The sequence below is a fragment of the Sitodiplosis mosellana genome, unplaced genomic scaffold (assembly GCF_009176505.1).
Source record: "Sitodiplosis mosellana isolate CC-2019 unplaced genomic scaffold, AAFC_SMos_1.0 Smas_scaffold_20, whole genome shotgun sequence".
Taxonomy (NCBI): Eukaryota; Metazoa; Arthropoda; class Insecta; order Diptera; family Cecidomyiidae; genus Sitodiplosis; species Sitodiplosis mosellana.
This window is the reverse complement of record NW_022595262.1, coordinates 863124-878460: the sequence shown is the minus strand read 5'-3', so window position 1 is coordinate 878460 and position 15337 is coordinate 863124. Positions and strand designations below refer to the sequence as shown.

Here is a 15337-nt window from a genome sequence, read left to right as displayed (position 1 = left end):
AACCTCAGAAAGTTCAAAGCCAATGAGGTACGGTTTACGGGTACCTCTCATACAGAATTGTCGATTTTTCACTTTATTTTCATCAAAACGGAGAAATACTTCATGTATTTTGTTGACGATTGAAGCAAAGTATATCAATAGCGCCGCCTAACATGATGCGACATTGGATGCGACGTTTGCACGAATCAACATCTCTGTGTACAACGCACACATAGACTCTTCGCATTCACACGAACGTACACACAAAGACTTTACTTTCAGAGATTTGTGGTTGGCGGCGCTCCCAACAAAGTTTCAACAGCAGTTCTAAACGTCAAACATTGTTAAAGCATATGAGATAGCTACTGCTGATTTTCATTATTATATTTTCACTGCCTTTATTTCAAGAAAATTCACAAAAAATAACCAAAAGTACCTACGGATAACGCAGGCCAACGGTACGGAAAAGTTCGGGATTACCAATGTAATTCTCTTTATATCATTTAGATTTCCGGACATTTTTTTACGAGGGTGCAATTATATTTAACTTGTTATGGTCGAAATTGATACTCCGTAACTCTGGCGATCCAATCAAAATGACCCATGATACGAGTAAACACAGCAGGAATCGCTTGTGGATCACAACTTCCGTCTGCTGATACACTGCTCAAAAATCCGATATGAGTGTTTGCACCATACTCATTGACATTCATTGACCAGCATCTTCGATACAATGACTTTTTGTATCAATGCTTTTTGAACAGATCACATCCTCAGTTATCAATTTCGAATCGCTTCCAAAGTATCCATGCAACACAGCAGAATCTACATTTGGAATGATCTTTTGTTTGGCTGTCAACATATGTTCACTTGTTCTTCTGACTTTGACGCTATCTGAAATTCCAGATCGATTTGGATCGATGGATGTAATAGTTGCGCATTTGAGAAAAAAACAAGAAGAATATTCTTTTTAAATAAAAGAAACCCAAACTAAAAAGATCTTTTCTTAATTAGAAGAAAGAGGAAAATAGAATGAAAGCAAATTTGAAGTCATACTTGATTTCGAAAATCTATTGCTGCTAATATGTGCCGCAAATTCCAATCCCATGAAAGATTCGTTGATTTGTCGTCTCTGCGGCAATCGAATTGGAGCAAACTTCACCACTTTGCTTGTATAATCAAGTAAACCATCCCGAGATAAACGAAGGAGAGCAATATTATTTTCAAATTTATTCTCGTCAAATTGCGGATGCAAGGCAGTCACTATATACAGTGAGTTTTTCTGCATATAAAATGTCACACTATATACAGTGAACTTTGGCCACATTAACTGTATATGGGCAAAAACACAGACTGGAAGGTTACATTCGCACGATTTTTCAAAATATTCATGCTCATATCTCTTCTGTAAGCCCAGAAACCACTTGAAGTATTATGCTGAGGCAAATTTAGACCACAAAAGGAACATTTCATACCAACAAACCTTTCCCATATCTCCCACACCCATAGAAATATAGCCGTTTTTTTGTTGGACTGGAAGGTTACAATTTTGGCGATATGTTTGGAGTTTGTCTTACATATATCTAAAATCCAGTTCCTCCAGCAGAGCATCCTTGTACTCCAAGGTTCTGTTCGCTATCTGAAGGATCAAAGAAACGAACGAAACCATATTTACCCCATAAAAATCAATTCGGGTCGCTCTATGATCCAAAATATACGGACTGGAAGGTTACAGAAAAAAGACTGTCTCCTTACACAAAATTCCTCGGGCTAAATAAACCAAATATCAAATTCAAATTAGGTTCAAATCAGTCGATAACAAATAGAAATACGAGAATTTATCATGATTTTTGGTTTGGAATCGATTTGTAATAGAAATTTGTCATAAACGATTCCGATTTCTCTGATCAAAAAAAGGACTGGAAGGTTACACATAAAAGACTGGATCGTTACAAAGTACATCGACGGTTGAAATAAATGCAATAATACACTCAAAATTGATTCAAACGGGTAGAGAAAGAATAGAAGTGTTATCATTCTTTGTGGTGTTCAGTTCTGGATTGGTTTACAAAGAAAAAACCTGTCATCAAATGATCTCGATTTTTTCAATGTAACAAAGACTGGCTCGTTACACATGTCTGAAGGCTCGTTTAAGTGTTTTAGTCAAATAAAGTAACTAATATTTTTTATTTTCCAGAAAATAGGCAGAAAGTTCTTTAAAAAAACTGATATAGCGTCATTATTCTTGATAAAGGTATACACGAAAAAAAACTTTCGGGAATTTTAGACTGGAAGGTTACATTCCAATTTGCGGCACCTTTCAGAGCCTTCAAATGCACATGAATAAGATGTATTCATTGCAAAATTTGGCCAAAATAGCACGATTACATCGTAATCTAATAAATAAAATCGAATAATAACAATGATAACGAAAATTATATATTTAAACAAGACTTTTTGTTCGGTTGTGTATTTTCGCTCATTTTGACCCAAAACGAGGCACAAGCACAACTACGTTGAAATGGCACACTATAAATGCCTACCTTCATATGAAAATGGTATTGGCCGATACTTTAGGATCACTTTTAAAGAAAAAAGACCACAGTACCGCGATATTTGAATAAAAAAAAATTCTAACCATTCCCGATTTTCGTGTTTTTGCTCATATAGTGGCTCATTTTATATGCAGTGAACTTTCGAAATTAACTGCATAAAGTGAACATTCAAAGTTCACTGTATATAGTGTGACATTTCATATGCAGTGAGAATTTGTTTAACCACATAGCGCTTTCGCTTTCTATGTGGTTAAAAAGACAATTTACGTATATTAAACGTAGCATTTTCCTTTCTTTCATGAAAATTATAACCAATATCACCTATTAAATTGCAATTACGACTGAAGTATTTGTGTGCATGATTTTCGATTGAGTTCATCTGTTTGAATTTAAAAAAATTTTGATTTTGATATTGCGACAGCATATCAAACTGTAGTTTTTGAACGTACGACAGCATCAATTGAATTGGTGTGATTGAAATTTTTTCTCTTTCATTTCCGCTGCTGCTGTGCGAATGTTTTGCATATTCTTCTGTTTCTAGCCCATAACGATAGAAAAATATGATGAATGAATATTCGCACAGCAACAGTCTAGGTGAAAAAGGAGATAAAGAACTCACCAATTCTATCTACGACAGCATCATCCGTATAAAGACTACTGCTTAATATGATGTCGCACTATGAAAATCATAATTTTTCTAAATTCAAACAGATGAACTCAATTGAAAATCATGCACACAAATACTTCAGTTATAATTGCAATTTAATGGGTGATATTGGTTATAATTCTCATGAAAGAAAGGAAAATGCTACGTTGAATATACGTAAATTGTCTTTTTAACCACATAGAAAGCGAAAGCGCGCGCGCGCCGAGCTTTCTATGTGGTTAAACAAATTCTCACTGCATATAAAATGTCACACTATATACAGTGAACTTTGAATGTTCACTTTATGCAGTTAATTTCGAAAGTTCACTGGATATAAAATGAGCCAATATATACAGTTAATGTGGCCAAAGTTCACTGTATATAGTGTGACATTTTATATGCAGGAAAACTCACTGTATATAGTGGCTGCCGCGGATGCAATGTGTATGCATCGGGATAAACACTGACCGTTGGTTCCTTTATGTTGACTGAGCCAACGTCAACGCGAATCGAATATGCATTTTCAATGATTTTGGCCGTGGCAATAATCCATTTTTCATTCAAAATCACCCCCGAATAATAGTGCGGATACGGTGTTAATGGGTTATGATTATATTTAATGACTATGGTGGCGTGCCATGGAAAATGTACATCTTTTGGTAGAGTGAAATTCGAAATATCAGAATAGGTGTGCAGGGTTGATAAATACTCTTTTATTTGAGCTATTATGACAAATGGAAAGGTTAAATAAATTAAGATTAGGTTTGAATGAAACGAATTTCTATAGAAACCAACATAAGAAAATCCAAAAATATGGAGAAAACAAATGGAGAAAAATACCTCATAAAAACATACTTAGCATGGATGAGCAACTTACGTATGATTCATTGAGGTTAACAAACTGAATGGTTGTGTTTAAAGCAGAAGCAAAGCAGAAGTAAAATAAAAACACACGCAACATTTTTTCATTTGAAAATTGATTTGATTACACTATTGTATATTTTAAGCGGTCGAACTTTTTTGAATTGTTAATTCCAAACATACAACGAATGTTGACCAAACGTCATTTTCGCTGCTTTCGCTCGCTTTGGCTGGTGCATTCAATCAACATAAACCGCTACTAAGCAGGACAACCACACTCAACATTCATATTGTTCTGTTCGATCACGACCACTGTGCACTAACACCAACACGCATACAGATCGAATCGTAAACGTCATATCACATCACTTCTGCACATTCATTCCGTATTGACTGCTAAATCAACTAAAAAGTGTGAAACACTCATATATCAAAGCATTGAATTTTGAATTTGAAATGAGAATTGTTTATATTCGATTGAATAAATGGGCTTCATACAAACTAAAAAATGACATATTGCAGCTAAGAATTTATTCTCTCCCTGGAAACCGGTGAATTGAACACAAACATCGCACATAACCTCAACCAAAGTTGAAAGTGAGTGAAAATGAATTTTGGTTTTGAATATTTTCTTCAAGTCTAAATTTAAGACAATGAAATATGTAATACATTTTGTCGTTCATTTTGCAGTACATTTGTCGTAAAGAAGGAGCGCAGTCAACAACAATGCCGATTTTCGATCCTCTTAACAGCGACTACGCGACTCAACTGTTGTCAACAATCGGAGAAAAGTTGTACTTGAAAGCTGAACTGGCCGATGTTCATTTCGTGTTCGGACCAAATGATGACTACGAACGAGTCCCAGCCCACAAAGTCCACTTGATGGCGGCAAGTGAAGAATTTGCGGGAAAGTTCAATGGAATGTGAAAGGATAAGAATGCGGTAGAGATTTCCGATGCGTCTGCTGAGGCTTTCAAAATTTTTCTGCAGTTTTTCTACTTGGGTCAAGTCAAACTGAACATGGAGCACGTTGCTACAGTGATGAATCTCGACGAGAAGTACAACGTGCCCGAGTGTATGGCGGTGTGCAGCAAGTTCCTGAAAAATAATCTCAACGACGACAACGCCTGCCGAAGTTATGGATTGGCAATACTCTTCAACCAAGACGATCTGAAGCGGTCATGTTATCGGGCTCAATGCTGTACTCAAGTCAACTGGTTTCCTATCATGCGAACAAAAGGTGTTGGCCGAAATTCTGAAATTGAATTGGTGGAAGCCGAGCTTTTCGTGGCAATTTTGTGCTGGATCAAGCAACTTTCGCGGATGACAAGTTAGCACAAAATTACATGGATACTAAATTTAACGATTTGATCAGACCAATTCGTTTTGAATTGATATCATGCCGAGAGCTCTGTCTGATGATTCGCGAATTAGGTACGAATTCATGGTTCGGTGTCGCATTGTATGACGAAGTCCTTGGAAAGGCTTCAAGCGAAAGAAATCAACTGAAATGCTGTAGTATAGTTCCAAATAATGTCGAAAACGAGATTTATTGCAATCGATTGACATCGAGAAATAAATCATGTGACCCGTACCTGATGAAAAATTTGGAAACAATTAAATTTTCCAGCAACGAACTGCTTATGCTCAAAAGATTTCTATTTGATTCCATTACGAATACCTTGAAAGTGAAAATGTTCCAACAGAAATATCAATTGTCGAAATATCCGTATCCGATGATTTCAAAGAAGAGGTGAAACACAATGGAATAACTATACTGAACAGCTCAAATACCAATCAGTTGGTGTTGTTAGAGCCGGTTTTAATAAAACCTGGATTTTTGTATGAAATTCGATTCAAGCAAAATCCTCCGCATAATTGTGCCATTGGCCTCCAAACAAAATCTAAAGTCCAAATGAAAAATGGCATCACCATTCAATTTCATGATGATCCATCGATACCTGATGATATTTCAGCCACGGGTCTAATATACCGTCTTGATTTTTTCCAAATCGGAAAATAACATGTGTCAGAGTATGGCCTGTTTCATTGTAATCAAACATTACTCGATTGAGATTGAATTTGTCGATGTAATGAAATTACTTATTTACTTTGAAATAAAGAGAAATAAACAAGAAAATGGATATAAAAGAAATCAATTGGTTCAAGGGTTCTCTTTTTCTGATTCATTGAACGTTTTTGGTATGACCGAAAAAATTGAAAATACAAATCATTTGTGGAACGAATTTCAAAAGGAAAAACAAGAGTAAGAAATTATTGTATTGTAAGTAGTAAAAATGTAGAAAAATCTTTTTTTTCTTCAAAGAACGACATCAAAATGTTGCACGGAATGGCTGAATTAAACACTTGACGGTAAAGCAATCTTAAATATGATACACGAAAGATATCTTAATTGTGGTTTTTTCATTTATATTTTAAAGAAAATTGCCTTCTTATGGGCAAAAAGTCGCAAAGCCAAAAAATTAGGGTGACCTTCCCCACCTGATTGAAAATTAGGGTGGCCGATATTTTGCAAAAAATTGACTATAGTCTATAGCACTTTTCTCAAATTTTTCACTATGAAAAGTGTGGTACAAACTTTCCAAACCATATGCATGGTTGGATAGATAATCGATGGGGCTACAAAAAAGTCCACTACGACCACCTCATCCGGGCCCATTCAGGCCCTGAAAAGTGGGTTCAAAGTATAAAATGTGGAAAAACTCCAATTGACGTGGTCTTATTTTTTTCGATTTTTTGGGCTTAAACGTTGGCCTACCTCAAATTCTTGAGTTTCACGATATTCCCAACCTATCCGCCAGAATAAAAATCGGTGTGGTCACCATTTACCATTTTTTCATGGTTTTTCGACTATATAAATTTTTTTCACACCGAATAGGCGGTCTGACGTTGCTGATGCGTTCCGATAAAACGCTCACCAGACTCCAACGAATCAAATGATACCATTGGTTGGGGTCACCTTTCCATTTGGAGAGGCTGTAGAGGCTCTCAAAATCGAAAAATCACCAGAAATCACTATTTTAGGGCAAATACAGGGCAGAAAACCACTTTTACCACCAAACCACTATGATGTTCGGAAAGCTCGTAAAAAATCTTACTTACGCGTAGAACATTTTAACTTCATAAAAACCTCTCCTCTGGCCCAAATTGGGGTCGAAAGTTTGAAAAATCATGCTCCTGCAAGTATGCAACCATCTTAAATGGTTTCTAAGGCACCAACGCAAGTGCAATGTGTTTCTTAAATGTAGCGACTGGTCTCTAGTTTCTTTTGGCATATAACTTATATATCTTATATGCCTCAAATTTGGCATTGGGGAGGCTAATATTGAAGAAAAAGGGTGAAAAAAATCGCACAATCTCATCACAACTGCCCAAATCAAGGCACTGGACCTCATTTTTGGACACTAATGATTGCATTTTCGGATTTCTCATTAAAAATTAGCTCAAGAACGATCAATCTAAAATGCAATTTAAACTTTACCACCACTTCAAATATAGTTCAGAAGATTGAGTGTCAAAATATACTAAAATAAGCTGTTAGCATGTGGTTGGACTTTTAAATCTGTAACATCAATCCAGACGTGTGCAAGGTCAAAAATTCTAGGGGGGGGGGGGTAAAATGATTTTGCCAGGGGGGGTCTGGAAATCGATTCTATCTAGTGTAAAACCAGTCTCCGAAAAAAGTGAGGACAAAAAAAAAAAAAGGTCCTCACTTTTTAAAATCGATTCTATCTAGTGTAAAACAGTCAAAATTCCACAATGGGGGTCTAAAATTTTGCCAATGGGTGTCAAAAAACAAGTGAAGACCTAAAAAAAAAGGTCCTCATTTTCAAAATCGATTATATCTAGTGTCAAATTTTCCAAATCGCTGGGGGGGTCCACATTTTGGAATCCTAGAGGGGGGTAAAACCGGAATACCCCCCCCCCCCTTGCACACGTCTGCATCAATCTGAGTTTCGTTTGAAGATTTGATTCAATTTTGAACAGGTCATTCTTAGGCTAATTTTCGACGAGGCCCATCGATTATTTATCCAACCATGCATATGGTTTGGAAAGTTTGTACCACACTTTTCATAGTGAAAAATTTGAGAAAAGTGCTATAGTCATTTTTTTGCAAAATATCGGCCACGCTAATTTTCAATCACCCTAATTTTTTGACTTTGCGAGTTTTTGCCCATAAGAAGTTTATACACCAAGTTTGAGCAAAATCGGAGAGATGAAATCAGAATTTTGTCCTACTTGGTGTGGAATAGTCGTACAACGAAAACTAACCTTAAATGCTTATGTCCAGAAAATGAAAAGCTGACACAGCATATTAGAATGACGTGTGATATTTGATGCAGTGCAATTTGAGCAGAGTGTATAACCGGTCAGAACTTCACGACGTTTAATTGCATATTTTATTACAAAAAATTCTTTCACAGTTTTTAACAAGAGAAAAAATAAAGAATTATCCATACGTTTAGTGCAGTTGTTATCGCGGAGAACTTGGATCGATTTGAATATCGCAATTAAATATTAACAAAGGGGCAGCAGTGCTGCTTAGCCGATAAACAATAGTTGTCATTCATCGCAGAACATACACGATGCTGTGACTAATGGAACAGACATTGGGCACATAACAAGTTATTTCGATACAAAACTACCAACAAAAGTAAGTATTGTTTTGATTTTGGTCATAGAAAAAATATCAAACACTCTTCGAAAGTAAACAATATTTATGTTGTCACATGAGAGAGCAACAAATCGAGCTCAACCAAAATGTTTATTCACAAGAAAAATATTTGTTCGCAGGCGTCTTACTATTCGTTTGTATTTGTGAGCAGACTGCAGCGCAGAGAGCACACACTGTCTGGAATTGATAAGATCACATTGCTCATTCGATATTTTTCATCTTGAATACCACACGAAAAGTCGAAATGGCATTAAACAATATTTGGCTAAACGAGCTAACACGGTGTTGTGATGCAATTGATCGTGAAACCATGCAGTCTCTCAACAATATCCAAGCACACTTGATGCAAACGGGAACATCTTACAACCGTGAATTCAAGATCAATTTCTTGAAAGCGATAAACTATCGGTAAGAACATGATTCATAAACTTGGCTTTTACATAACATTTGATATCAAATACTAAATAAAACATATTTTAGGTTGATGGAAGCCTGCAAACGCTTCGAAATGGCATTGGCAATGGAAAAATGTACGAAGACCATTGCATTTGAACCGATTGATATGGAAGATGACATGCCAGTATCAGATGTGCCTATAAGCAGTTTGCATAGAGGGCGTGTGCCAGACAGCACACCTTTTCAGGTGATGAACACCCCAATGAATGGTGTCGATTTATTGAACGAATTGTTGTCACCCGTACCACTGGGTCAATTGAAAAAAGAAATGGTTCCAGGTAAGGGATCCCCTAACATATTTATGTTTGAAAAGTGGTTAATGACGACGTTTTCTATTCAACAGAAGTGAAGACGACCAAACCAAAAAGGGAATTGATTTGTTTCGCTTGTAAGAATGAAAGGTTGCGGAATGTGTCATCATTTACATTTTCAACAGTTGACATGATGTACGATCATTGGTACGCACAACATAAGGATTCACAGTATCCATTCCGATTTTACCCGGTCGATTTGATCCATTGCAATATTGGCGAATGTCGCTACTTTAGCACATTCCTTGGTCTGGAAAAACATCATAACAAAGTCCACCCAAACGAGCATTTTGTCGCTGTGCAAAATCGTCGATGCGTCCTTTGTCCCTATGTTGGACCTAATTTGAATGCGCACGTTTGCAATGAAATGAAAAAGGTCTTGTCATTGAAGATATTTAATCCAACCCGGTATACAGAAGAAACTTTGGCCGAGCTTCTAGAATTGAACAGGAAATTCGAGTGCAAATATTGCGGAACAACTTTCAACACGTCACAAGAAGTCATGGCGCATCATCGTGAACAACACGGGTATGAATGTCAACATATCATTTTTGCACAGAATTCAATATCATCCATTTGCATTTGTTATGAATTTCTAGCGAGCTGATGATCCAAACGGGAAAGGCGGAAAAAAACCAAATTGTTGGTATGATTTGCGGTTGCTGTCAAATCATGGTCGGGGCCGATATGCATGCAAAGCACCTCAAATCAATTGTTGAAAAACGTTGGTCGAATCTGAACACCTGGCAAACTTGGTTTGAACAGTTTGAAATTGACTATTTGAGGACCAAAGTCATCTTCAGCAATGGTCTTGTTGTTTTCAAACAAAATTTGATTGGAACCGATTCCTACGGAAATTACGGTCCTGCCTACAAAACTCTCGGTCGAAATCTATTCAATGCTTTGAAAAATAAGTAGATCGAAATTGTTCAGGCAACAATGGCGATGGGTATGATTCTCTCTCATTGTAAAACATAGCCTAAAATAGTATTTCTTTATTTTATCCCAAATATTCATGAATCATCTAGTTTATTTTAGTCAAGTTTTATTGCATGACACCAACGGTTTCAATTCAGACTTTCGTATCAAAAAATATTATGTAGATCTAAGCCCAAGTACGTAATTACGTACAACCATTGTCATTCATATCAAATAATTGTGAGAAATAGTCTCTTTTAAGTAGCATCTTCGTTTTTTATAGTTATCTAAGACAGTAATTGTTATAAAAACAAACTCAATTTATATTCCTTTTAAAGACAAATCAAAACCACAAACTTGTGCGTCCAAGTGTAATGTGCTAGGGCATGAATGTTCCTAATGACAAAAAAATCAAAATAAATATTCAATAAAAAAAACACCGTGCGAATTGTATGTTATGAACTTGTTTTTATTATCCGACCGAAAAGTAAGTTTAGCACAAAAATTATCGTAATTTGGTTAGTGTGAATGTCCAATTGAGTTTAAATTGATGGTGTTGTCTCTGGCTCAGCGAGCATCGAATACAATCACTGTGAAATGTGAAATAAACAGAATTTAATCAATAGATTTCTTCAAGTTATGAAATTATAGGAAATACTCTGAGCAAAAATGTGATTTAAACTACTTACACCGCTTCGTACGTTTCTTGTACATAATCCGATAACCACATTCTCGGCACCGAATCGCGTCTTTTGGCCGCATTTCGTTCTCGCAGTGACATTCTAATGGGTGAGAGTAAAATAAAATGAATCCGTTTAGTAGATATCTTCAATGTTATCCGAAGTGGGAAATAAGGCTATAAACTAAATTAAATGGGACTGTTCTCAACGAATGAAACTATTCACATGCCATATTGTGAGGCAGATATAGTCATGATTAATAAAAACTTACCGCCGCAAACATATACCATCGCTGTTTTCAGAACAGTATCCTTAGAACTTGGCTCCGACATCTTTCTGAAGATGTTCAGTTGATATTATGTTCGAGAAAATTGAAGAAAAAACTAAATTGTTACTTTTGTAGCACGAGTTGATGTGAAACCAAACAAAGCACGCACTTGAATGACAGCGTTTTGACACCTAACCTTAAGGCTGAGTTCTGTCAGGTTTTAATTCGCTGAATGTCCGTTTGTCGTGGTGTCGCTACATCCAACAAAGATGTTTCTCAGCCCAACAAAAAATACGTAAAAAAGATATGTTTTGGATGAAAATTGATTTAATGGTTTTGTGATATGAATTTGCTTTTTTATTTGGTTTTGTCTGTAAATACGATTGCAAAATATATCGGTAAAATGTCTTACGTAAAACTGAGCATTTGGTTTTCATCCGGGTGTGCTGAATTGAATGACAGCGTTTGTCTAATAGCACACAGACGCTATAGAAATCGGACATGTGTATGTACAACATCAACAGAACTGTCATTGGTGCATAGTTTGTTTTAGTTGGTGTCGGGGAGAGAAACAATCAATTTATAGGCGGCATTATTTTCTGTATAATTTTCCAGCGAAACTTTTCCGATAACAACGGACTTTAATTAGTGAGAAGAAAGAATCGTGTGGCAACTATGAAGTCGGTGCTGATGGTAGCGGAGAAGCCGTCGTTGGCTGCTTCGTTGGCAAATATTTTGAGCAATGGACGGAACTCGAATCGAAAAGGTAAGAGAAAACTCAATCGATTGGTTATGGGAATATTTTTAGCTAATTTTGTTCGTATTGAATCCTAAACAGGTTCAAATAATGCGTGCTCAGTGCATGAATGGAAAGGGGTATTTCGCAATGAGAATGTTACGTTCAAAATGACATCGGTGTGCGGTCATGTCATGTCATTGGATTTTGTTGGTAAATATCGATTTTTTTTGCACAGACGAATTATGTTTCGTTAATAAATTCTTCGATTAGGTAAATACAATTCATGGGATCGCGTTGACCCAGTGGAGCTGTTCACTTGCCCAACGGAAAAGAAAGAAGCCACACCGAAATTGCGAATGCGACAATTTTTGGGCACAGAAGCAAAGGGCTGCGATTATTTGTTAGTAGCTCCACTCTTATCACATTATTCACTTACGTACCCACTAATATCAATTTATTTTCAAGGGTCCTGTGGCTCGATTGCGATAAGGAAGGGGAAAATATTTGCTTTGAAGTGATGGACGCAGTGTCACGTTCAATTCGTAATGTCTATTCGAATGAGGTGACCTATCGTGCCAAATTTTCGGCAATCACGGAAAAGGACATCAAATATGCAATGAATAATTTGATTCGGCCAAATGAAAATGAAGCACGCAGTGTTGATGCACGGCAAGAGATTGATTTGCGAATTGGGTGCGCTTTCACTCGCTTCCAAACGAAATTTTTTCAGGTAAAACAAACTAATTAAAATCGGCGCAAAAAAATTTACATTTTTCAATTGAATACAGGGTCATTATGGTGATTTGGACTCATCATTAATTTCTTATGGGCCATGTCAAACGCCAACACTGGGTTTTTGTGTGCAACGACATGATGAAATACAAAATTTCAAGCCTGAGACTTTTTGGTATGTTCAACTATCGGTTGGTGGTTCGGATGTTACATTAGAATGGGCAAGAAATCGTATTTTTAGCAAGGATGTAGCTAATTTCTTCATGAACATCGTCAAGAAACACAAAGATGCTCAGTAAGATGATCATATTATTTCAGTTCTGATTTTCAACCAATTTTTTATTTGTTTGACATAAAAATTGTTTTTTTCCCTTCGAATTCAGTGTTGAAAGTGTTATTGAAAAAGATCTGGTCAAACCACGTCCATTGGCCCTGAACACGGTTGAATTAATGCGAGCTGCTAGTGCCGGCCTGGGCATTGGACCACACACTGCCATGACTTTGGCTGAACGTCTCTACACTCAAGGTTATATCAGTTATCCACGTACGGAAACCACAAGCTATCCGCAAAACTTTGATTTAAAGTAAGACATTTGATTTAGGAAAAATTGTTATCATAAAATCCTAAGTTTCATTCAATTCAACGCAAATTTCTAAAAATCATTTCTTCTAGTGGTGTTGTACGCTTGTTACAGCCATCATCGGAGTTTGGAACTGAGGCTAAGGATGTAGCACAAAACTTTAATTCTCCACGTCGTGGAACTGATTGTGGAGACCATCCACCGATTACACCTGCTAAATTATTGAGTAAGAAATTTTTTCCATCTTTTTTATCTTCACCGTTGCCTGAACCATAACCAAATCAATATTGAAATTGTCATAATCTAATTTATGTTACTTTTTCCAGATCGAGGAGAGACGGACAATGACACGTGGCGTGTGTACGATTACATTTGTCGTCATTTCCTGGCTACTGTTTCGCAAGATTTACGATACAAACAGACAACGTCGAAATTTACTGTCGGTTCAGAGAAATTTTCGTGCACGACGAACAAATTGATTGATCCCGGGTATACAAAGTGTATGACATGGCAGGCATTTGGTAAAGATGATATAGCGCAAAGTTTCAAGCAGGGTGATTCGGTGAAAATCAACGAGTATAAATTGGTGGAGAGCCAAACTGGACCACCCGACTATTTAACTGAATCGGAGCTTATTACGCTTATGGAAAAACATGGCATTGGAACGGATGCTTCGATTCCGGTTCACATAAACAACATTTGCCAGCGCAACTATGTGACGATCGCATCGAGCCGACGTTTGATACCAACAACCTTAGGAAATGTTCTTGTACATGGATATCAAAAGATTGACCCAGAACTTGTGCTCCCAACTATGCGTTCCGACGTTGAGAAGGCATTGAACTTGATTGCAGCTGGTTCAGGTATATTTTCAAGCTAAAACTTATCTTAAACTAAACAAATTGGCTCAAACTAACGACTGCTTAAACTTTTCTCCACATTAGCTGATTTTGGTTCGGTTCTAAAGCATGCCGTCGAAATATTCCGTATGAAATTTTTATTTTTCGTGCAAAATATATGCGTAATGGATTCATTATTCGAAGCATCGTTTGCATCCATTGCTGACTCAGGAAAGGCATTTTCACGTTGTGGAAAATGCCGTCGCTACATGAAGTATATCCAAACAAAGCCAGCTCGACTGCATTGTACCCAATGTGACGATACGTATACACTGCCTAAAGACGGTACAGTCAGGTTAGTAAAGACAATTCTTTGCTGTTGGCAAAACAGAAAGCATTGCTTATGAATTATTCGTTGCAGAGCCTATAAGGAGCTCCGTTGTCCATTGGATGATTTTGAGTTGCTTGCATTTTCAAGCGGTACGAAAGGACGTTCGTATCCATTGTGTCCGTATTGCTATGCCAATCCACCATTCAAGGGTATGCCAAACAATGCCGGTTGTAACTCATGCATGGTAAGACAATCACTTTTAGACCTTTATTTGCTTGATTTGCCCTTAAAATTGTTTTCATTTTACTTTTCCGTACACAACGTGTCAAGGGAAAGTATAGGAATTGGTCCCGAAAACTTTTTTCGCAAAATTAGCTTAGATCATCATAAAAACTCATGAAACGCGTAGAAAACCACTTTTTGAGACACTTTTCCGTTCGTGTGCCGTCGTCGTTGTCGTTGTCATTGGTGTTTGTTAACACGATAACTCAAAAAATGATTGAGATAATCCAAATCTGGAAATGCCAAAAGTTTTGTATCCGAAAAACTTAGTTTAAGTTCGAAGATGAGCCATTTTCGATTTGACCCTGGGGTACTTGCCCTAAGAAAAACCTCAGGAAATTGACACTTTTGTATGGGAGGTACATGTAAATCGACTCCGATTGGCTTCAAACTTTCTGGAATTTCGTTCTTTGGGAAAAAAAGTTTGAAGCCAATCAGAATCGATTAACGGGTACCTCCCATA

The 15337-nt window shown here is 36.8% G+C and overlaps 3 protein-coding genes across 5 annotated transcripts in view; 2 read left to right on the top strand and 1 right to left on the bottom strand.

Moving 5' to 3' along the window:
- Positions 1 to 8128: 8128 nt before the first annotated feature.
- Positions 8129 to 10875, top strand: LOC129568553 (uncharacterized). Of its 2 annotated transcripts, none has more exons than XM_055446600.1 (5): positions 8129 to 8716; positions 8857 to 9145; positions 9218 to 9471; positions 9537 to 10032; positions 10104 to 10875. In XM_055446600.1, the coding sequence occupies exons 2-5, from the start codon at positions 8982 to 8984 to the stop codon at positions 10420 to 10422; spliced, it is 1233 nt and encodes a 410-aa protein (XP_055302575.1). In that variant the 5' UTR covers positions 8129 to 8716; positions 8857 to 8981; the 3' UTR covers positions 10423 to 10875. The 2 variants fall into 2 exon arrangements, with proteins under 2 accessions (XP_055302575.1, XP_055302576.1); XM_055446601.1 differs by having other exon boundaries at positions 8219 to 8716; positions 8889 to 9145.
- Positions 10871 to 11514, bottom strand: LOC129568554 (DNA-directed RNA polymerases I, II, and III subunit RPABC4). Its single transcript, XM_055446602.1, has 3 exons — positions 11374 to 11514; positions 11112 to 11204; positions 10871 to 11012 (listed from the first exon to the last, which is right to left on the bottom strand). The coding sequence occupies exons 1-3, from the start codon at positions 11432 to 11434 to the stop codon at positions 10990 to 10992; spliced, it is 177 nt and encodes a 58-aa protein (XP_055302577.1). The 5' UTR covers positions 11435 to 11514; the 3' UTR covers positions 10871 to 10989.
- Positions 11515 to 11688: 174 nt separating this feature from the next.
- LOC129568552 (DNA topoisomerase 3-beta) overlaps positions 11689 to 15337 on the top strand; it is a 4919-nt gene continuing 1270 nt past the window's right edge. The window contains exons 1-10 of one of the 2 annotated variants that reach the window (XM_055446597.1): positions 11689 to 12136; positions 12209 to 12319; positions 12380 to 12509; positions 12575 to 12839; positions 12898 to 13136; positions 13225 to 13425; positions 13515 to 13648; positions 13749 to 14285; positions 14367 to 14616; positions 14683 to 14836. In XM_055446597.1, coding sequence (XP_055302572.1) covers positions 12046 to 12136; positions 12209 to 12319; positions 12380 to 12509; positions 12575 to 12839; positions 12898 to 13136; positions 13225 to 13425; positions 13515 to 13648; positions 13749 to 14285; positions 14367 to 14616; positions 14683 to 14836 — 2112 coding nt within the window. In that variant the 5' untranslated portion in view covers positions 11689 to 12045. The remainder of the gene's footprint in view (positions 12137 to 12208; positions 12320 to 12379; positions 12510 to 12574; positions 12840 to 12897; positions 13137 to 13224; positions 13426 to 13514; positions 13649 to 13748; positions 14286 to 14366; positions 14617 to 14682; positions 14837 to 15337) is intronic. The other variant, XM_055446598.1, reaches the window with a different exon arrangement.

Excerpts from the sequence above, each read along its gene's own strand:
- LOC129568553 (XM_055446600.1), top strand. The coding sequence starts at position 8,982 with ATGGCATTAAACAATATTTGGCTAAACGAGCTAACACGGTGTTGTGAT. Across the intron at positions 9,146-9,217 it reads TTGAAAGCGATAAACTATCG|GTTGATGGAAGCCTGCAAAC; the intron begins GTAAGAACATGA and ends AACATATTTTAG. Across the intron at positions 9,472-9,536 it reads GAAAAAAGAAATGGTTCCAG|AAGTGAAGACGACCAAACCA; the intron begins GTAAGGGATCCC and ends TCTATTCAACAG.
- LOC129568554 (XM_055446602.1), bottom strand. The coding sequence starts at position 11,434 with ATGTCGGAGCCAAGTTCTAAGGATACTGTTCTGAAAACAGCGATGGTA. Across the intron at positions 11,205-11,373 it reads GATGGTATATGTTTGCGGCG|AATGTCACTGCGAGAACGAA; the intron begins GTAAGTTTTTAT and ends CTCACCCATTAG. Across the intron at positions 11,013-11,111 it reads CAAGAAACGTACGAAGCGGT|TGATTGTATTCGATGCTCGC; the intron begins GTAAGTAGTTTA and ends CACATTTCACAG.